The sequence below is a fragment of the Rhea pennata genome, chromosome 18, assembly GCF_028389875.1.
Source record: "Rhea pennata isolate bPtePen1 chromosome 18, bPtePen1.pri, whole genome shotgun sequence".
NCBI classification, from domain to species: Eukaryota; Metazoa; Chordata; class Aves; order Rheiformes; family Rheidae; genus Rhea; species Rhea pennata.
Window position 1 is genome coordinate 12,522,112 of NC_084680.1, and position 22,548 is coordinate 12,544,659.

The window sequence follows — 22,548 nt, forward strand, 5'->3', positions numbered from 1 at the left end:
CAATTTATCAGCCTAGTGGCAGGGATATTTCTCTACAAAGGTCTCCTCAGCAAGTTCTTAAATCTCCTGTCATAACCATTAAGATCTGGCAAAGCGACAGCTCCAATATTCTTACCATATGTCACATGTATGTGAAGATTAGAGAAACACACATTTACTTTTCTCATATGATTAGTCCTAGCTCATTACTCAGTAGACAAATACACAACATCTCTTGTAACTCTACATGCTTGCATCGAATGTCTTGTTTGAAGTTTATTCAACAATAAGTACTGATTATTATTTTGAAATAATGAACTCTGTGTAGAGGATGGTTACAGCTGACACATGCAATGTTCTTTCTTTTCAGCTGGATCCTACTGCCAGTGAGCTAAACTCCAATGATGCCTTTGTCCTGAAGACTCCCTCTACTGCTTACCTTTGGGTTGGCCAAGGTGCCAGCAATGCTGAAAAATCAGGAGCACAAGAGCTGCTGAAGATTCTTGGAGCTCGCCCAGTACAGATTTCTGAGGGCAGAGAGCCAGGTGAAGAAAGCACAACTGAGTCTGAGATTATTTTCATGTAGCTGCACTTTGTCTGTGATTGTTTCATGGATATTTTTTTCACCCAGAACAAGGAAATGTGGATAAAGGCACAGAACAGCTCCTCCAAACTGTCTTCGTTATGCTTACTAGCACACTCATGTTGATAGGTCCTCCACACTTTCTAACTTAAGACAGAGAACTGCATGACACGGACCATTCTGCTGTGTGGAGCCTTCAGGTCCTATTCAAGCTGTACTGCTGCTTTGGATTCCCTGTGTGGTTGGATCATCAGTATCTTGTTTTCTTTTGCAGATAATTTCTGGGCTGCTTTGGGTGGCAAAACTGCCTACCGTACCTCTCCCAGGCTGAAGGACAAGAAGATGGATGCTCACCCCCCTCGTCTTTTTGCATGCTCCAACAAAAGTGGGCGCTTCCTTGTGAGTGTCTGGGATGATAGTTGATTTCTTCTGAGAAGGCTGAGAGAAACTCAGTCCCAGTCTGCTCCTGAGTCAACCAGTAGGCAGTCTTCTGTTGCGGTGTTTCCTCTAGAAGGAAGGCATCAGCACCATTTTTTTATAGGTGCAGCAGCTAGCTCTTGTAGCACTGTTACCAGCACAACTTTCTGCACCATCAAGCTGGTCCTCCCTTTGTTAACAACTAGCATTCAAACTACTCTAATTTTGACTCTCATATTTTTCAAATAAGAAGAGGCAGCATTAAACATCTTGTGCACGAGAGAAAGACTAATGAGATTCATAGGTGATACTAGAACCTGTGTGAATTGCATTTCCTCTGCTGAGGTAAAATGGTGCTTGGAGTAGGTGCTCATCTTTTAACTTTGTTTCCAGATTGAAGAAGTTCCTGGGGATCTGATTCAGGATGACCTTGCTACAGATGATGTTATGATCCTTGACACGTGGGACCAGGTATGTCACACTTCTCTAATGAAGAGGGAAGCAAGGAATAAGCAGTACTTGGCTCTAGAGACTCAGGTTGCAATGGCTAGAAGAGTTACTGCATCTTAGCATCCTTTGATCTTCAGACCTGAGAACAAATCACCTCACTAATGACACTGAACAGACCTTGCAAGCAGCATTTGAGAGAAGAGTTGCTGTCCTGCCACTTCTTTTGGTCAGCTTATAGGCTGAATAAGACAGACTTTTGTGTATTATATGCACTTTCCATGTCTGTTAACTTCTTAACAGCACCATCGTTGTCCTGTCCTGTCTGTAGACAATTGACAATCGTTGTCAGAATTCAACAGTTTAAGATAATGACATGTCTACTGTTACTGAAAACAGAGGTCTTATTAGTGGCTGTGTGAAATCAGCCAAAAGGCAACTTACAGATGAATTTTGTATCCTTTCTATGTAAAGATGATATTCAAAGATCAGCTAGTTCTTTCTAATGTTAAGCTAGTATATAATTTGTTCATATATTTAGAAGTTAATGCAGGTAAACTATAGTCAAAAAGCTACTTGTTGGCTAGCGGTAGCTCTAGTCAATTAATTCAGTGATAAGCTGGTCAATAATTCAGACACCTGAACAAATATTCAAGTTTTGTATCATAGTTGTCTTTGCTTACTTGAGCCTTTGCCTACCTTATGATTTCTTTCATATAGAAATTGTTGCTGAAACAATTCATATGACTTGTTATTTCTAGGTCTTTGTATGGATTGGAAAGGATGCACAGGAAGAGGAAAAGACTGAGGCCTTGAAATCTGGTAATGCCATCATGTTTTCCTCTCTGAAATAAACCTCTTCTTTTCCTACCATCTGATCATAAGGCAGGCAATTTCATACTCTGAGAAACATGTCTCAACCAGTGTAAAATTGAATGTTGTGATTAACTAAAAAGATGAAATATATCTGGAAAGGAGGATACCTAAGATCAGCAGAAAGAGGTGCAGTTGTCAGATAGACTGTGCTCAACTCAACAGTGAAAAAGCATCCTTGTGTGTGTAAGCAGGTATAGATTGCCACTGTCTCCTTACATCAGCCTGTGTTGCAGGAGTGGAGGGAACTGATTCTGGAAAGTTAAATCTCTGATATGAGTTAAATGATCACTTTGCCTCTGACCATATCTGATGGCATTTTTACTGCTTGAATTGTAATGTTCACTAGAAATACTTCTGTGTAATTTGCATGCGAAAAGAACATTTTAAAGTCTTAAGATAAGCTTTCTAGCTACTAGCACTATCTTTTAATAGATATAGATAAAACCACAGAGTGGAAGTTTATTTCTTTAAAAGGAGTGATCTGAAAGTAATCTCTTGCATGCATTTAGCTCTAATCTTTTTTTTTCAGCTGTTGCTTCATAAGAATTATTTTCAATGGGATTTCCTTCTCTTTTTGTGTATTTACAGCTAAACGATACATTGAGACTGATCCTGCCAGCCGAGACAAGAGAACTCCAGTCACACTTATTAAGCAAGGGTTTGAGCCTCCCACCTTCTCTGGCTGGTTCCTGGGCTGGGATGATGACTACTGGTCTGTTGATCCTCTACAGAGAGCAATGGCAGATGTGGATGTCTAAGCAAAAAGGGAATTGTTTGGGGCATTCTTTTTGAATAGAGCAAGTCTAGTGTCTTCAGTGCCTTCAAGAGCTACTTCCTCCTGCAGGATGCACATTAACAAGGCAGTGATTTTAATAGCCAATGAGCTGTGCAATAATTACCAAAACCAATTGTTGCCCCCTCCTTGCTTTGATTACATTTAATACAATAAAGCTTCTATGGAATATGTGAAGACTAAAAATGTTGGGTTTTGTTACTAGGAAGAAAGGTTAAATAGAAGCTACAGACCTAGAATTTAATTTTTTTGAAACAAATACACCTTAAAAAAAAACCCTGTATCTTGTGTCATTTTTTGAAAATATACTTTCTACTAAATGTTCACATGTTTTTTGCTTTTTTCCAGCTCAAAATTATCAGAAGCAGTTGAGACCCCGATAAATTGACCTGAAGAACTAGAACTGTGTTAGTCAGTAGTAAAGAGCACATACTTTTTTTTTTTTTTTTAAATTCAAGATGACAACAAGAAGTGTGCCACTGTTGTCAACAAGAATTCACATGGGTGGCTATGCTCCAACGGCAGCAGTGGGAGTTACAGATTCTCTTCTCTTCCCAGCAGATTAATGACAAGCTGTTACTCTGTTTCCCATTGAAAGTGAGTAAAAACAGAAATGCTAGCCGTATTTCTCTTCCCCCCCCCCCCCCAAAAAAAAAATCTAAACTTATATTAACTGAAATATTGACACACACACACAAAAACTGGTATAGTGCTTTTATGATGCCCCCCCCCCCAAAAAAAAAAAAAAAAAATCACAGCATACAGGCAAACAGAAGCAGCAACAGTTAGCTCAGGCTCTTAAAGTGTTCTGGCATTGTTTTTTTAAATCTGAGGTCACTTTGCTACTTTTAATCAAGATGCATTTAAACAGATCTCGTGGTTAGTAAAAACAGCTGTAAATCATGGCAGAAAGGTGATTAAAAAGACACAAACTTTATGCTGGCCAGTGCAAGAACAAGGACACTTAATCTCCCATTCTGGTTTTTCATTTTCATTCTCATCTCCTACTCAATGCTAGTAGCTTAAGTCTTCCCTCAATGTGGGCTCTGATTCTCATCTCACTTTAATCTGTAATTTTATCTGCTAAACAGATACAAAGTATGACAACAGTTTAACACATATGCACATCAAGACTATACAAATTGAAAAATTATCTTTGGTAAAAATAAAGTAAAAAGCCCTAGTATCACAGCCAATAATGCAGGTCTGCTGAGAAGCAGCAGCAACGGGTAAATTACCCATCTGTTAGAATAGATAAGTAAGCAATGCAGCATCTTCTGCTCACCACCCCCTTCAACTAATTTCAGATATTTCTTATTTGCCGATTTTTAGAGCTTGATAGAGAACTTACTTTCAACTGTAGTCTTTCAAGCATGACTAAAATTAAGAAAGGAAACCTATTTACAAGATACATTACTCTGGTCCCCTTTTCTCTCTCTCTCTCTCTTTTTTTTTTTTTTTTTTTTTTTAAGGAAAAAAAAAACATTTTAAAAGAGAAGATGTACAAATGAGTCCTGGAGACTCTTCAGTGCTTTAAAGAGTCACAAATTTATACGGACAAACTACCATAACAACAGGATAGAACATCAGTGACTGCAAGCATTGTATTCACGTATCAAGTGTGTACACACCATTTCTGTGCCTTATACGAGATAGTTATTAGCCAGTGTTACTGAAATGTAACTTTCTATTTCTTGTAAATGGGAAACCATTTTAAGAAGATGAGAGCCTGATTTTCAGAAGTAGCTAGTACCCACTCCTACATCACCGTTTGTTATTTTTTCGAAAGTAAGCTAAAGGGCCAATCCATGTGACAATGATCAGAAGACTCTACCTCATAGCTACAATCCAAGAGATTATAGTTGGGGCTGTTCCCCTTCCCTTACAGGGCCACAGATGCTTTTTATTAATAGAAATACTTCTCTCAAAGACTGCATACCTTTTAAAAGTAACTTCTTCCCAAATGGTCGATCATTTCCTCATCCTCAACCCAAGGGGCTGTATACACTATTTGAAAATAGGAGGTTACAGATTATAGGTTTGTCATCTAGGACAGTGAACACATTAAGATCACAATCTGCTTGTACTAATTTCAATAGATTTTGAATTTTAAATATTTGGATTGTCCATGTTAATAAACATTAAATACAATTTCATCATCATACACTCAAAAGGTGTATCAGAAAACCCATTTATGTTAACAATGCCTTAAGTTTTAATACATAGACAATTCAGTTTTGCAGACATTCTCTGTGGGGCAGGGGAACACAACAGACACACACAACTTCTTTCCAATATATCTAGCGATTTACACCTACGATGCCCTGCAGCATATCTATGGGCAATGGAAAGACGATGGTGGAGTTCTTTTCTGCAGCAATGGTGGTCAAGGTCTGCAAATAACGAAGCTGAAGAGCAGCAGGTGACTCTGTAATAACCATGGATGCCTCTTTCAGGGCCCTGGAAGCATTCATTTCACCCTCAGCTGCAATTACCTGTGAAATTAATGAAATAGAAGATATCTAGCACAGTGGTAGACTATTTATCTGATGATTCTATGATTAAGCCATAAATCAGAAATATCAGTCATTACTTTCATCAAGTGACTTCCCTTTTCTATACCCTTTCACTGGTTCTGCCTTTTCTCTCACTAAGATATAAGCTACTTCTATTTGCTTTCCAAAATTAAAAAGAGAGAAAGAGAGCGCAAGCAAGTACCCAGACAACTCCTTGAAAATCTTGTTTTGCATTCCTATTGACCACAACACAAACATGCTGAGAACTTATCCTTGATATCACTAAATGAAATTATTCATTGGGGGGGGGGGGGGGGAACCCCACATGATGAAGTTACCTTAGCTCTTGCCTCCCGGGCAGCTTCTGCTTCTGCAGCCATTGCTCTCTGCAGCTGGACAGGCAATTTCACATCCTTGATCTCCACGCGTTCCACCTTAATGCCCCAATCATCTGTTGCCTCATCAAGTGTGGCCTATTTACAGCAGTACAATTAAGTCAAACCATTCACCTAACTGCTATCAAATGTCCAAATTTGAAGAAGGACTAAACAAGTTACATAGAAAATCCAAGAATTATAAGGTAAGGGCTTAAGTACTCATAATATGCTTTTATAATTATCAAAGTATGACTGTTGTAGACTAACACTTTAAAACAGAGCTTGATTAGAAAGGGACTCCTAGGCATCATTGCCTTCAACAGCTGACTTAGTGATCCAGGAAAGCCTTCCTCTCATGTATGCCTCTTACCACACTGGTACATAATTGCTTTATTCACTGATGTTTATTATATAGAATGTCATCCCAATAGCTCTCGATAGCCTTCCCCCCTCCAAGCTCCATATCCCAACTTTTTTTTTTTTTTAGAAGCTAAGTGATAAGCCATGTCCTGACCTGTAAGTTACCCATGGGATTGCTGCTTAACTGGTGATTCAGTGGATGGCTAAGGTAAGGTTCCTCATACCTGCATGCTGTGTGCAATTTCTTCACGATCAGAGAGAATCTGAGAAAGGTTTTTGGTCCCCAGAACATTCCTCAGAGTAGTCTGTGCTAGTAGGCGAGTAGCAGAGTCAGCATTTGTTATGTTTGCTACAGCAAGGGTGGCATTCTGGACTCTGTAATAAACCACTCCATCTACATTAACTGTAACAGAGTCCTTGGTCAAGATCTAGAAAGCAAAGAGGAAAAAACATAATTAAGCAGAATAATTATTGAATTTAATGATAGTGACATGCTTGTCTTACTGGGCACAGTCCTAATTTTATCAGAGTAAAGCAGCTGTCTTGGAGAAAAAAACCATTATGCATGTGTACATACATATGCACAGTCCTTCCAGTATAGTTCTGTCAAGGTAGGACTAAATATGGGGTTATAACTCTCTCTCATTACAAAATAAATTCCATTAGCATTGCCATAATATGTTATATATAACTCACTCCAAATTCACAGAGGGATTTTTAATTCATGCAAGTGACAAGAAAAAAACTTCAGAAATAATTCGCACCAAAATACACATGGTTTTTCATCTGGGAAACTTTAATTTCATAATAGCAGATTAGTGTATCATAACCAAGTAGCAAAAAAAGTAGTCTATTTCTGTGAGGTTTCTAATAATAAACATCTCAAGAGGCAAGTTGACTGTACAGGAATTCAAGAGGCGTGCGTAATTAAAAACCAAGCTCCAAGAATGTTAATAAAAATTGAAAGGACTAACACTCCAAACATTATTTTGTTTAAATGCAGAGATACGGGACCATTCTGTTTGAAGTGGGCTAAATCACACTCCCTAGTTAAAAACGCACAGTAGAAACATTGAAGAAAGACACATTTGATGTTTTCTACAGAGGAAGAAGGCTAATAATATGAATACCATTGCAAACACAGGACACCTGAGATTCTCACTTCCATTTTAACTTCAGTCACAAGACTACTGATGACACAAGCTGCATCTGTCTGGGTGTGTCAGTTTATAAAACAAGAGCAAAACAGGCAACCTATTTAAAAAGCAAGTGAGGAAAGAAGTACATTTCAGCTGCACTTCCAAAGAAATGCCACAGATGAGAGTTTCCCATATTGCAGGGGTCAATGTCACTGGAGGCAGTTCTCAGTTGCTATTTATTCTGTTAACAGGGGATTGAGCAGTGCCAGAGATTCTACCACAGTAATGGCTGTGCGCAAGTTGCTTTTTTGAATTGCAAAAGCTTTATAAACGGAATCTTGCTATATAACACTATACTGCAGAAATTTCTACTCATTTCCCAGCTTGTGACTAATTAATGCCCTGAAATACTGGAATCTGGCAAGCACTTTCCCAATTTTGGAAGAACAGTGCTTGTAGGTATAGAATAAAAACATTTAATCCTTTCTTATTACCACAGGATATTACAGTTACAAGCTTACTACAATCCACAGATAATTATATCCTGTACGACACAGCAACCCAAATCGAGCAAGAAGCACTCAGCTGCATGAATCCCTTTATAAAAAGGCAACATCTTAAGTTAAAAAAGAGGAAAAAAAATATGCAGATTTACTTTCATGACACTTGTTGAAAGATAAGGATTAGAAGAAGGTCCAGCTTGCTACTGAGATGCACTCTTTCCTCAATAGCTAGCTGAAAAGATTTCATGTTTTTTATATTGTTTTTTTATTGGTATGTAAAATAATAGAAACTATAACTGCTCATACAGCAATCTAGCCAGTATCCTTGCAAAACCCCTTTTTCTGCCTTGAGCCTCAACTGCTTATGTAATTTTTAAGTATTTCCCAAAGTGTGAAGTATACTACAGTTCATCAAGTTAAAAGCCTTAATACTGTACATACTCAAGATATGGAAAAGCATGAAATGGCATTACTTAAAAAGTCATCTAAACTAATAACAAGCTTTAGCTATAATAAAAGATTTTAAAAAAAGCACAAAGAATACTTCTTGAAGTTTAGAGAAAGAGAAAGCCACCCACATGAGATATTCCAGAAAAGACTGGAAGGTTTCACTGACATATGACTTAGTTACTCACAAAAATTGGTTTTGCCAGCCAAAGGTCTGGTAGAATTCAGCTGCCTGGGTATAAGCCTTCCTTGTGCGTTTAATTAGAAATATCTCTGTTATGAGATATTGTCTTTCTACACGGTACTTCTGATTTAAACGTCACTATATTAATTGAATATATCATAATTTTTCAGACAAGTTACAGATGAAATTTAACTTGTGGATGACCTCAGGGCTAAATTCCGTAAATCTCTTGAATCTAACTCTTGTATGTTAAGCAGAAGATGTGCTTGCAAAGATAAAGACAGATATTCTCGAAGGTTTAGAGGTAAAGTGACTGAAGAAAGAGGGTACACTAGAAAGTGCTATCAATAATATTTTTAACTTAAAAAAGATCATGGAAAGAGGTGTCCTAATCATATGTCAGAAGATTTTGCAAATAAGGTATTTAGAAAGAGAGAGGGATGTGAGCTACTTGACCTTCAAGACTTACTTGCTTTGTGCTTTCCCAATCTATTGGTTTGAGCGGAGTTTTCACAATAGTGTAAAGTAGAAATAATGTTATACAAATAAAAATATATTTTCGCTTTTGCCTATTGAAAAACAAGCAAGCCTAAACCCATATGCATAACTTAATCAAGTCAAAAGAAAAAACTATAAAACAGATGAGTTCGTTCATGGTACACCAGCAGCTGCAATCACATTATATCTGCCAGCGATTAGGTTTCTACCAATTACCCTTTAGACTATACTATGACAGTTACCATTTGTCTCAATCTGCAGCTAATGATGAGCCATAAACTGACTGGCAAATATGACAGGAAACAGATGTACCAGACAGGTTGCATCAAGCGGCTTTGTCTTTTTGCACTAGATACATGGGGGATACAGTTACAGTCATTGGCACACAATTGTTCAAGAATTTATTTTTAGAAGGCTATTTGTTTTTTATTCTTTTGTTATCTGTTGAGTAGGCATTATTTAATTCAACTAGCTTAAGGCTGTTCAGAAACTCAGCTAAAAATTAGTTAGTTTCCAAGAAAAATAGATAGAAATATTGATAATCCTTTTTTGTATTTCTTTAGGACCTTCAAATGCTAAGACAAATGGTTTTAAATGGAGTACACCTTCATAATGTTCCAGCACACAGTGGGACACAGAAGCATCTACACTAAATCCATGTAAGCTGCAAGACAGTGGGCCACTAACCTGAGTGTCTATTAACAGCATTCAGCAATAATTTCATCCCATTATTTTAGCTAGTTTATATATCTAGATAAATTGACGTAAGAAAGATCACTGCTTCTTTTCCAGATTTCACAGAAACCATGACAGAATCAAGCATGAAGTCCAGCAGTCTTGATTCCAAATCACTCCTATTTCAACTCTTAGACAGTATTAAAATATCTTATTTGTGCCTTAAAGGCCAGCACAATTTGTCTTCTTCCAGGGACCTTATCTTATTGAACCATAATATAGGCTATATTCTTCACAATACATTGAACCTGTACAAATAGAGAGCAAGAAATCTACACAAAAACTACACGCTATCCAATCCTGAGAGGGGGAAAGTAAGAAAAACATTTTTAAAAAAATTCTGCAAATGCTTTAAAAGATACAAAGGCAAGCTCAAACTTACTTCTTGGGGTGGAATATCAAAAGAGATGGTCCTCATATCCACTTTGATAAAGCTGTCTGTGCAGGGCAGGACAAAGAACAAACCTGTACAGGAAATCCATCCAAGAGGGGTGTGACAACGGGTAATTAAGATACACAAAACTTGCTACTGAAGTAAGCTTAAATCCAACTACTGTAGCTGTATAAGTCTCTGCTATAAGCTCAGCAGCATGTTTCTTAATGACTATCACACTCTAAGATTAAGACTCTTGCTTAGAAAGCGTTTTATTCAGGTCAAACTTATTTAGTGAGCTATAATATTTGAGGGAAAAATCAGAACTCTGTTACAGTTAATTTTGAAAATCAGCTCCTGCATTGTAACTTCTAGGGCCTATTTCCAGCAGGCAGAACTATCAACCTCTTCTTGTTCTGGTGTATCACTGTATTTCTTCAATATTACAGCAATGTGAAAACATTCCAAAAATCTTGAGGAAAATGATGGAAGAATTTACAGCTCTTTCAGTCACTTTGTGCAGCAGGAACCAACAGCTAAAAGTAACATTCTTTTGGACCTCATCAGAATTTAAGACACAATGGCAAATTTTCAAAAGAAATAGAAGATATTGTTTGATAGTTTTGAAGAACAGTGAGACTGTTAAAGCACTTGGGCTTTTACTGAAATACTAAGCTTCTTTTTAAAAATGGTACATTTGATGTTGTTTTTCCTTTCACATTCTGCATGCATTAACTAAGGAGATTTGGGCAAGATACACAGATACTAGTTTACTATCCTCTCCACATAAAGTTCTCACCAGGAGTTACAAAATTCTTGAAAAGCCTATTAACTAGTCTAAATACAGTATCTTTACACAGCTATTATTTTGCCAATCACTTAATTAGATCAAGTAAAAAAAAAGCTGTACAGGACTTACCCGGTCCTTTTGCTCCCCCTTTTAAAATGCGTCCAAGTCTGAAGATGATGGCTCGCTCATATTCCTTTATAATCTTTAAGAAGAGTCAGATATCATGCAGGGGTTTTCATATGCCCAAAAGCCATATTATGGATTCCAAACTACCTATATAACAGTCTAAAAAGTCTCAAGTCTCATGTGTAACATGCATTACATTTCATTTCTACATTGGATGCTTTTGAGAATTTTAGCCTAAACTCTACTGTCAAAAGCAAACAACAAAAGCAACAGTAATGAGAATTTTCTCAAAGAAATATTCTTTGGGCTGAGGCACCATCTATTAAGAGCAGCAGCAGGTTCATCTTGGCAGAACTGAACACTTAAAAACAGCCATCAGGAATGTCCTGGCAGCAAGATGACAAATTGCAGTGGAGGTGATCCAGTAGAGATTTTCCAGCTCCAGTTCTGATGTGTTATATTAGCTAAAACGAAGCAGGAGTTATTTCTTCCATTCTGGAAATGGGAAAATATCAAGCTCAAGGTGATTACAGACGACATTCTTCTAAGAATCTCTCACGCATACTTACGTATTTATATTACATACCTTGTATTTATACACACACCCCCTAAGAATCAGTCCTCCAAGACTATTAATTAGTTCTTGCAATTATTCTGATCTTCCAAACTAGTTTATATACTAATAAATACTATGTAGCAGTAAAGATGCCAGAATAAATATCATTATGACTAAAATACTGTAATAACACTCATTTTTGGTTTGAAGATAAATGCACTGAAATATTGGATTGCTATATATTATCTGAAACAGTCCAAGAAAGAACAGAATTAAATTCATTTGTGTTTAAAAAATAACACAGTGAACAGTAATAACCACTAAGGAGCATCCTACATTGTTTAAGGTTTTAATCCAACTTCCTAGTGAGCAATTACCTTTATGCACATCCATATTGATACAGGAAATGTAATAACAGTAAAAAAAAATGAAATGACCACCAGGATCCATCCACACAAACCAAGGCCGGTATTAGAGTCATCTGGAAAAGAAAAGCAGAAATTAAGATTTTAAAACCAAGCACACCTGTTAGAAAAAGCAACTGCATTGGTATATTTAAGTTGAATATCCCTTGAAATAAGTCATTGTTAGGACTACCACTCTGGTCAAACTCACTAGGTTAGGTCAGAAGTCAAATTACAAGCCAAATTGTGCTTTAATTTCCACTGAAGTCTCTGGAAGTTGCTGAAGGCAGAACATGGTCCAAATAATATTCATGCAGAATTGAAGTATGCTCTTTTGTAGCTACATCTGTAGCTCACAGGTTTAAACATGACTCAAATACTCCCTTTTCCCAATTTTCTCCAGCAAAATGATCAATAAACAGGAGAAGAAACCCTGTTCTTTCTAAACACACTGTATAAAGAAGTCAGAGCAATGCTTAATAAATAATGAGCAAGATGGAAAAATACCCCATGGCCTATCAAAACTCTAGTGATAGTACACATGAAATTTCATTTCTGTTCCAACTGTCATAGAAACAAATCTGAGAAAAGTCACCTTTCCCAATCCTGCTTTATCTAGGAAGTAAGACAAAATACAGCACAAGATTAGCTGGCCCCAAAAATAAGGCCTCTGTAATAGGATCTCTATAATAATAATTTCTTTGAATGCTAGGAGCAAACAATAGTTTTCTGTCACTAAATGATATTTCTTACTTACAACAACTGAAGATATTTCCAGAATCAACAAAGCCCAAGAGCTAGTGGTTTCAAATACTAAAGAACTAACGAAAGCAGAGTATCATGAGAAAATACAGACCTGCCATGAAGCATTCATAAAACAAAAGGAAGTTTCTTATCCTGACAGCTAAGGCTCCCAACAAGCTGCCAAGAGCCCACTGTCAAGCAGGGAACTTCCAGGCTGAAACAGCACTCAGTTATCACATTCCTACTAGAGAGATTAGAACAGTGATACTGAAACCCATCTTTCTCACTCCATCCTTTAAACACACCTCAAAATGCCAGGAAGCATCTGCAAAGCTTAAGAGAACACAATTTTCACATTTAGATGAAAGAATCTCTTTGATAACACTTCCTGATTTTGCTGAACTGCAAATGCACAGTCACTATCTTAACTTGATCAATATCACAAGTACTTAAAGGACAGGAGCCTTATTATCTAAGGAACTATGTTCAGTAACTTCTTTAAGATAGAAAATGCATTAAGGAATCCACAAGTTTCGGTTCCGCTTTACCTGGAGTTACTTAATGGTCTGTGTTCTACATTCACTATACATAAAGAGAATTGTAAGTCATTTTTTATTTGTACAACCATATAGGCCAAAACAAGTCTTGGAGTCTCCACTCTAACAGTTATTGTAAGTAGATCCTCTTTTATAACAGGGCAAAATCTCAAATTTGAAAAAAATCCATTGATTTTAACAGCTCCAAACACATGAGGGAGCATTCTGGGGGGCTGGGCACCCACAGCTGATTCCTGCAAGAGCATATATGCCTCAGTTAAAGAGGGAGACAAAAGTCACTAGATATTGCTAACCTTGAAAGCAAGAAATAGCATATACTTTGCAAATTTCCATCCAGAATATTTGACTAAAGTGGGAAAAAAAAAAGTCAGTAAAAGGACTAGGAATGAATATTCCAACTTTCAGTCCTCTTCTCCACAGATGATGAGCCTTAGAGGGCCTAGCCTTTCAGTGAAGGCTGAACAGGGAGATAGAGGAGAACAGTAAGTTTTGACTCACACAGTATCTTGAGCTTCATAAAGTTTTTCAAGACATCCGAAGGAAGTTGGCTATTTTTTCTGTAATTTTATCCTTCACTATAATAACCCTCAAGGATGTGTCACATCATAGCATTTTAAAGTTTCTCTATGGAAAGTTAACTCAGGATATTGCCCCATAAACTTATTGCTACATAATGGAAATACCAGACATCCAGGTCTTCCGTTAAAGTCAAGGAAATGTGATACCTATACATATCAGTTTTAAGCAACTGCGAGGCATTAAGCAATACCTGTAAACTCATTACTGAAGAGAACACATTCTTTTCATTTTACAAGAAGATATTAATCCACCTAATATCATAAAAAGTATTCACAATCTATACAGAAAATGAAGAAAATTCTCCCTTTCTTTTTACTCTCCATGTGACATTTTTGATGATCAAACTCAAAAAAGGAAAATGCAATTTACTCCTCGCAAAGGGAGGGGAAAAAAAAGAAAGCAAAACTTCATTCATACAACAGATGCATGATCGCTAACAATAATTGCTAATACATATTTAAATATTAATATACTGTAAATATGCAGCTTCTGAATAAAACAATGAGAAAAGACATAAAACAATGGCTTCAAAAAGACACCATCAAAAACACAGATGTTACAAATATGCAGATTGCACTGCATCCGCACCATTCCTATTGCTATAGGAGCTGTTCCTGATTTTAGAGGCACTGTGACTTTCAGGGATAGGGCCTTAAAAATGTAATCAGTGATTGCATTACAGCAATTACTATTAATCATAAACCATTATTTATCATAGGAATCATGTAAATTAAGAAGTAACATCCTTTAATGAAAGTCAGTTCCATTCTAACTATTTATGTCACACGCACAGACCTTGAACTTACAGCAGGCTGTTGGTAAGCAAATAGGGGTAGCCTGTTACAAATTCAAAAATGCAAAAATCCTTGAGCAACTTCAAGCTTTCAGCACAGTACCACAATCACTTCTTCACCATTCCTGCTTAAGTTGTAACATCTCCTGTAATATTTTGAAATTGATTTATTTTTAAAAGAAAATTCCACTAGTATTTCCTAATTTATTTCCTTCCTTTATAGGAAACAATGCTTGGTTTCATTACAAGATGGATTTCCTACGTTTAATTCCTCCAACAACTCAGTCATCCTCTGTGGCATCACGACTGCCATACGTAAATGCAGAGATGGCAAAACAATATGACTTTGGATCACTTGACATTAACAGACAAAGAGGATCCTTTCAGGTCTGGAAATCCAGTGTTCAAAAAAATTTCTAACTAGAACAGAGAACTTTACTCTTACTAGAATAAAAACAATGGAAAAAAAAACACATCCTAGAATTCAGTTAACTAGAAGTCAACTTAGTTACAAAATAAGGGTACAGATTTACCCAACACTACCATGTAGACATTCAAAGTTCCATGGAATTTGTTTTTATTTACATATAATGTTTAGTTACCTTAAGAGGCTTTAAGGTTTCAAAGATATTTTTAAAAGAATTTAGGGAATTGCAAAATATGTCATTCTACCATGACCTAGTAGATGAAAATGGGCAAGAACTGTTTCAAGTCTCAAGCAATTCACAGATTTCATCTTTTCTCTTTGAAACAATGTTGACTTTAGGACTGACTGAGCAGATACACGCATAATAACTGGCTGTCAGAATAGTATGCTAAAGGCAGCATATGTGGAATTAAATCAAAATTTTCTTGTAACACAGTGAAACATTTTGAATTAAAAAAAAAAAACACTGATTCTGAACATGTGCATTTGAAGTAGCCATACCAACAAAGGAAGATGAGTAATAAAAAGCAGCCTAGAAAAATCAAAATTATTTGAATAAGTAGTACTAATATTTCTAATACTTATTAGAGTAAATACAAATGCTTAATAACTTCTCTTAGCTATTTTAGCTATCAGTGACAGCTAGGTTTTCAAAGCAACTCTTTACATAATTACACCTTGCAACCTGTCTGTAAAGTAAGCTGTGGCAACAATTCTCTGTGCTGCAGATGGTGATGGGGCACCAACAGCATAAAGTCCATTTTTTAACTAGTAGTATCTCTGGCTTCTCAACTTCAGTTATCTCTAGCTTGATTTTTCTAAAGTGCTAAATACTGTCATATACTCTAAAACTTAAATTCATCCACTCCCCATTTTTCTCATCCTCTAGCAATATTCTTGCTCTTTTCTATCAACACATTCACAACTCACATCTGGAACTTAATCAGAGAAAATTTTATTTGTGGAGAGTCTGCAATAAATTCCATCTTTAGGAAATAAACCACAAGGAGAGAGAACATCAAAAACATTTTAACTGAATTAGCCTTGGACATCTTTAAGGCTGACTGGAACAGTTGCTGTTATTTTATCAGAAATTATCACTTAGCTCATTCAACAGCATTAACAATTCATAATAAAGAGTGCTGGGGGCCAAGATAAAACAGGAAGTTACCTTATTACTGCTTTGAGAGTGGCATATCCTTTATTCACAATTTGTTTTTTCCTAGGCTAGATTAGACAATCTGAATAAATACTTCAATGCCAATAGCAAGAATATGCTCCTCCTAGGAGCTGCAATGAGAAAGAACCTTTCTCCACCACCATGCATAACCCACCAGATTTAAAACAAAACAGGTATCAGATATTAGCCTGGACTGAATACAAGGCTGACAGTAACAGGGAAGAATCTCCACTTTCATAATACTAGCTCCAGTCCAGGACAGTTAGAGAATGATGCAATTTATGACAGTTATTCAACCGTTTGCCAATTAGTACAGGATGTTACTTTTGATGAGAACTCAATGTTTCTTCAGAATATATCCGACCGTTTCACGTGGGAGATGTCCAAAGTTATTATGTCTGATTAATTAAATTATGTCTAATGCCTGTTTAGGGTGAAGATACTTTATTATGACAAAAATAATTGCCAAGCAGCTTTAGCTGCCAAAAGGACACAAATCACACAATAACTACAGAAAAAGCAGGATCAGTAGCATGTAAATTAAACAGCTTGCAGAGTCACAGATAAGGAAGTTAGGATGAGAGTGACCACTGCAAGATATTAATAACTAACATACTTACAGAATGAAATGTAGATCCTTTCCAAATATACCAGAACTAAGCATGTGCCACTAGGCATGCGGCCCAAACAGATCTGCTGATATTTATACAACTCAGATTACCCTTTGTAGATAAAGCAATCTTACATACACATTTCCTTCTCCAGTTCCAACTGTCAAAATGCACAATAAATCGTTGCTTTTCCACAGTATTTCTCAATACCACATATTTTTTAAAAAGTTACAACTTCAAGTGATGACTGAAGCTTAAACTATGAATTTACATTATTTTAACGCACCTATGTGAAACTTCTCAGCTGATACTACATTCACCCTATTAACCAAAAAGCCAACAAACGCTAGACTGACTTCTGCCCAGCGTAATGACTGCTACAGGTCTAAGAAGTAAACACTAACTACAGCTTCACTACACAACTTGAGAAAACACAATAATATAATCTTTTCCTCCAGTCGTATCTATCGAACTTTGCTCAAGTCAAAGGCGCTATTGGTGTAAACAATCAGCCCTCACACCGCGCTCCTGCTTACAGATCCTGCTCCTCCGGGGTTGCTTCTGTTGACTAGGCTCCTAATTATTTGTTTAGTTTTACATCATAGTGACCCATCTGAGTCACTGCACAAGAGAGAACAAAACGAACAAAAAAATAATCCCAAAGTTACACAAGCACAACAAATTTACCGTGCTGCTCTCACACTTTCTATTCCAGCTAGAACAGGAAACTGCAGCGCTATTAGGCAACAGCGGAAAGTTTCGGTTCTTCAACCACCTGTCTGACTTGGCCCCGCTTTTCCAGCCCGGCGCCGGGCTTCCTCTGGCCCTCGGGACGGACGCGGCCCCCGGCGAGCTGCGAGCCCCCCGCCACGCCGCCCCGGGCTGCCCGCCTCACGGGCGGCGGGCCCGCGGGCAGAGCCGGCGCCGCTCGGCTCCCCGCCGCCGCGCCTCACGGGCGGGGGCAGCGCCCGGCCCCCCCGCTCTCCCCTTACCGTCGCGGCCGTTCGGCCCCCGGCGGGCCGTGGCCGCGATCCCCGCTTCTTTATCGGCCATGGCCGCTGGCGCTGTCCCCTCAGACCGCCTGCCCGCCGCCGAGCGAGGACTGCCACCACCCGGCGGGCCCGCCCCGCAGACTTCGGCCCGGCCCGCCCCCGCCTCGGCGCGGGCTGAGTGCGGTCCCACGGCGGCCCCACGCGGCGGCGCCGTCCTGGCTCTGCCCCAAGGGGGAGCTGGGGCGCGGCCGCAGCCGTTGGGACCGTTAGAGCCGTTGGCGCCCCCGCCCCTCCCGCCGCGTTCTCTCTGCGCGCTGAGGAGCCTGGCGGTGCTGAGGCGATGGCGGCAGCGGCTCGGGCGCTGGTGTCCCTCAGGCGCTGGTGTCCCTCAACGGCGGCGCCGGGGTAGCAGGGGGCAAGCAGCAGCGGGGAAACGGCCGTGCAAGGCAGGGAGGGAAAGGGATTAAGTGCTAGTGAGGGAAGCCATGTTCGCTAGGAGAGGACGAGGAGGAACAGGAGCCAGAGAGAAAGAGAACAGAGAAAGCAAACGGGGCTGCAGACCCCTGAGGTAAGCAGCCCTCTAGTCCTCCCTTGGCATAGGGAGCAGAAAGAAGAGCTGGACTGCTGGCTGGCCACATATTTAGTTTACCATAAAAATGAAAGGTCATGGTTTTTAATGGGTAAAGTTTGGTGTCATGTGAAAAAATGAATAGGGAGCAGCTCTCAGACTTGTGAATTTTAAGCCACAGGCTGTAGCTTTTGCTTTTAAGAGCCCCATTTAAGGAGTGATACTCTAATGCGCTCCTTGTTTCTTCCTGTGATCTTGCTGAAGTATTGCTCTAAAATGGGAAGAGAGTTGAAAGAATCTAACAAAAAAAAAAAGTACATTGAAAAATCCACCTCAAGTTTTGGGCATTCCAGCTGTTACCCCAGACATGGTGCAGGATACTGATTGCCGCAGCCCATTCTTGGCAAGATGGGAAGGAACACACACATCAATGTGATGCAAGTTCAATCCAACTTTATTCCTTTACCTATCTAGCTTATATATCTTCTCCAGCAAGCTCATGCATCCATGTGCCTCGCAAAGCATTTCTGTTGGTTGTCTAGCGTTGTCCACACGCATCTGCTCAGTTTCTAATTGGCTGCTGTGTTGACTCCCTTTCTGGATGCACATCTTGTGAGTGATTACAGGGGTCTGCTTATCATATCTTCTTAATCCTCCTGCCCTCAAGGAATTCCTCCTTAGTGACCTCTGAACGGCTTGTTGCTTACTTCAGCTCTTTATAATCCTGCAAGATAGCCAAGGCCCCGACAACTGATGGCAGGTTCTCTACGTGCATCCCGTTTTGAAGATGCCGAAGCTGTGGTCTCTGCGGTCTTATTACAAGGTCAATCCCACAGAAACAAGGTGTGCAGAGGAAAAAACTATTACACATGCAGACATTATGCAGCAGTGGTCAAAAAGATTGTCACCTGGATTTTGTTTTTCATTATGTAATTATTAAAACAGAAGAGCAAAGTTTTTTCTAGTTAGGCACCATGACTGGGAGTTCAGAAGGAATGTGGGCGTGGGCTACAGCACTGAATGCTGCAGTGTAGACTTGTTTCTTGGAATCTCCAAATGGTAAGAAAAGTGACAGTGGACGAGTATGACCAAAACCTTTTCCCAGTATGAATAAGATACCTAATGAACAGTCTTTCTGTAGCTGGCTTGAATTACTGTTAGAACACTTTTACTAGTTGATTTCTCACTGGTTAACAATATAACAGACCAGGAAAATGAACACAAAAACTAAATCTGCCTCAAGATCTATGCATGACTTTTTATAATGCATTTCTGTCCCTTATCTTTAATTACATGCTTGTGGACAGTTGCTATTAATTTGTTTATGAGTGCTGACACCTTGTGTTCTAGTATTGGTAACTCCTTGATTTTTTTTGTTTTACTCAATTGTTTACAATTTTCATAGAATCATAGAATGGCAAGGTTGGAAGAGACCTCTGGAGATCATCTAGTCCAGCCCTCAGCATAGCCCATACAGGGATTGAACCCACGACCTTGGCATTAGCAGGACCACCCTCTAACCAACTGAGCTAATTTGATAGCTTAACTTTAGCCATACTCATGCAAAAGTAATCTAAACAGCTTTGTAGGGTATGTCTTTCTTTATCCACAAAGTAGGTACAGTGGATAAACCACTACAGGCAAAAGTGATTCCACCAGTAGCAACTTTACTGACCTGCCAAAATTTCCTGAGTGATGCAGTTGCAAGCTAATGTGCAAAGGTGATTTAACTGAGATGCTTCTCTGAGATTCATGATGTCACTTCCCATTTTTATACCCTGCAAACCATGCATAAGAAAGATGGAAGAAAATGCAAAAATTTCCAAAACTGCTGTGCATATTGCACATGGAGGGCTATGCTTTGAAATACATAAAAGAGAGAACCTTTCAGAGCCGTTCTTATTCCTGTGCAGGCTCAAGTTGTTATCTCCACACAGTTCTAAAATAATGTGAACCAGATTGCATTCAACTTGATACCACGTTTGAATGCAAATAGTAAATATGACATTATAATCGAAGTAGAATTAATGGGATTCCATGAGCTGGTGTCTCATAGTGTGAAAGGATTTCAACTCCAAGCCTAGGAGACCAAATCCAGAAATCATAACATAATCCAGTCCTTTGCCTTGTTACTTAGAAAATGAATTACTAAATACAGTGCTGCCTTGTGGGATATAGTCTTTTTTCTTTTTTGATTGATATCAAAAAAAGATAAAGACTATTCACAAAATTTCTTTTAGGTAAACAACCTAAGTCATCAGCTGAAAAGTTTTGATCTAGACTTTTTGGATCCTGTTCCCTCATGCTATAGATGTTCTTGCTATGTCATGTAAAAATACGGTTAAAATTTGTCGTTAAAAGTATTATGCTATAACCTGGAAGATAGCATTTATGTGAATGGCAGAGCTAAGTTATATTTTCTTGTCTTCTCAAAACAAAAGCAATGGATTTAGGATAAGTATCTAAGAAGCAAGAGAGGCAGTCTGTCAGTAACTATAAACATGTAACAAAGAAATATATTCCCATCCTTTAATGGAAGAGGTCAAAAGATAGAGAGAGGTATATGTAAAAGCAGCATCAAATTTAAACTGTCCGTGGGGGAACCTCGTAGGAATAACAACATATGATGTAATCGGATGCCTGATACTGTTAAAGCAGGGTTTGCTGTGGTGCAGACGGGTTACTGGTCAGAGCATACCTGGCTCCATTTTGATCAGGACACATTCACAGTAAAATGGAACATGATGTATTAGGATATGGAGTATTGTGGCTAGTGATAGTGTAAAGAAGATGAGAATGACTGCAGTTTTCTCTGTCTTTTGTGCTGATCTTGGATTCTTCTGGCAAACAGATTGCTTAGAGTGTCTTGGCATGATTAAGGAGAGAAGGATGTGCTTGAAATGGACCTATTCTTGGTTCTGTGAAGTCATGGATTAGATACGCTGTGATGAACCCTTGTCACAAATGTGGCAGTAGAAAATCTGATCTGGTGCCAAAAAGAATATACAATATTTTAAAAAATAAATATGAATTCAGCATTTAAAGAATTATCATAATTGGTTTACATTGAATTTCAGCAAAAAAGAGGAAGCATCATTTGTTTGCTCCGTCATTAAAGTCAAAAGTCCCAACTAAGACCTTCTCTCCTTCATGAAGCTGGCAATGTTACTTCATCTAAAGCTGTAATAGCTTAGGAGTGTCTCATGTACTGATGTACAAATTTATGTTGACATTTTGCTCAAAGAACAGAAAGCTTTCTGTCTAATTTTTAAATGGGACCTAATTCTCTTTCTCTTAATGTCTTTTGAGTGTTTGCCAATAAAAAGGAAAAAAACGGCCATGGCAGGCAGTGCTGCTGTTCCGTGGTTTATTGCTGCCATCTACTGTTCTCTGCTGTGCACTTCACAGTTTCAGTTTTTAGTTAGCCAACATAGTAAATCAACCTCTACTTTTCTTTCAGCTGTGTGAACTGAGTGATGTTATCATGTTATTTAATATAATTTTAGTTTTTCTTCAAATATTGAAGTTGAGAAAAACATGCAGAAATAAAAATGAGTAGCTGTAGTAACTCAGTTAAAAGTCTCTTGCCATACAATGGTGAGATGCTTCTGTTGATCAGAGTTAAATCAGGTACATTCTGCAGACATTAAAAGCTCATGAAATACCAACAGACTAAGTATGGAAAGAGAACAATGAAAGAATTTAACTCTTACCAAATGATAATATCTGAGTGACTCTATCCTCCATAATAAAAACACATGTAATAAAAAGGCAATGGTTAAAATAAAAAAGCTAAATTCTACAATGGTGCAAAGCCTATTAAACTCGTGGATGAAAAAATAATGATAAGTAAATGACAACTTAAAAAATTCTTATAAAACCCCATTCCCCTGAAGTGATTCTGTGTTTAAAAAAACTTCACTGTAATTAAATTCTCAGATATTGAGGAGATTGAAACAAAGCTAAAATAAGCCTCTTTGCTTAAAAGAATTGG

General features: G+C 38.2%; 2 protein-coding genes across 5 annotated transcripts in view; one reads left to right on the forward strand and one right to left on the reverse strand.

Moving 5' to 3' along the window:
- Nucleotides 1-3,266, forward strand: part of GSN (gelsolin) — a 28,872-nt gene extending 25,606 nt beyond the window's left edge. For all 3 annotated transcript variants that reach the window (XM_062591160.1, XM_062591159.1, XM_062591158.1), the window contains exons 13-17: nucleotides 350-524; nucleotides 837-961; nucleotides 1,373-1,450; nucleotides 2,188-2,248; nucleotides 2,891-3,266. In XM_062591160.1, the coding sequence (XP_062447144.1) occupies nucleotides 350-524; nucleotides 837-961; nucleotides 1,373-1,450; nucleotides 2,188-2,248; nucleotides 2,891-3,060 (609 nt within the window). In that variant the 3' untranslated portion in view covers nucleotides 3,061-3,266. The remainder of the gene's footprint in view (nucleotides 1-349; nucleotides 525-836; nucleotides 962-1,372; nucleotides 1,451-2,187; nucleotides 2,249-2,890) is intronic.
- Nucleotides 3,267-3,899: 633 nt separating this feature from the next.
- On the reverse strand, nucleotides 3,900-18,151 carry STOM (stomatin). Of its 2 annotated transcripts, none has more exons than XM_062591161.1 (7): nucleotides 17,987-18,151; nucleotides 12,077-12,180; nucleotides 11,147-11,219; nucleotides 10,237-10,319; nucleotides 6,573-6,776; nucleotides 5,950-6,084; nucleotides 3,900-5,590 (listed from the first exon to the last, which is right to left on the reverse strand). In XM_062591161.1, exons 1-7 carry the CDS (start codon nucleotides 18,045-18,047, stop codon nucleotides 5,396-5,398), a joined length of 855 nt encoding a protein of 284 aa, XP_062447145.1. In that variant the 5' UTR covers nucleotides 18,048-18,151; the 3' UTR covers nucleotides 3,900-5,395. The 2 variants fall into 2 exon arrangements, with proteins under 2 accessions (XP_062447145.1, XP_062447146.1); XM_062591162.1 differs by lacking the exon at nucleotides 17,987-18,151 and adding an exon at nucleotides 17,682-17,857.
- Between the last annotated feature and the right edge of the window lie 4,397 nt (nucleotides 18,152-22,548).

Bases quoted from the DNA above. Each gene is read 5' to 3' on its own strand.
- STOM (XM_062591161.1), bottom strand. From the start codon at position 18,047: ATGGCCGATAAAGAAGCGGGGATCGCGGCCACGGCCCGCCGGGGGCCG. The intron at 12,181-17,986 runs GTAAGGGGAGAG...TTTCTTTTCCAG, and splicing joins GGGGCCGAACGGCCGCGACG to ATGACTCTAATACCGGCCTT. The intron at 6,777-10,236 runs GTAAGTTTGAGC...TTTGCTTTCTAG, and splicing joins TTGATATTCCACCCCAAGAA to ATCTTGACCAAGGACTCTGT.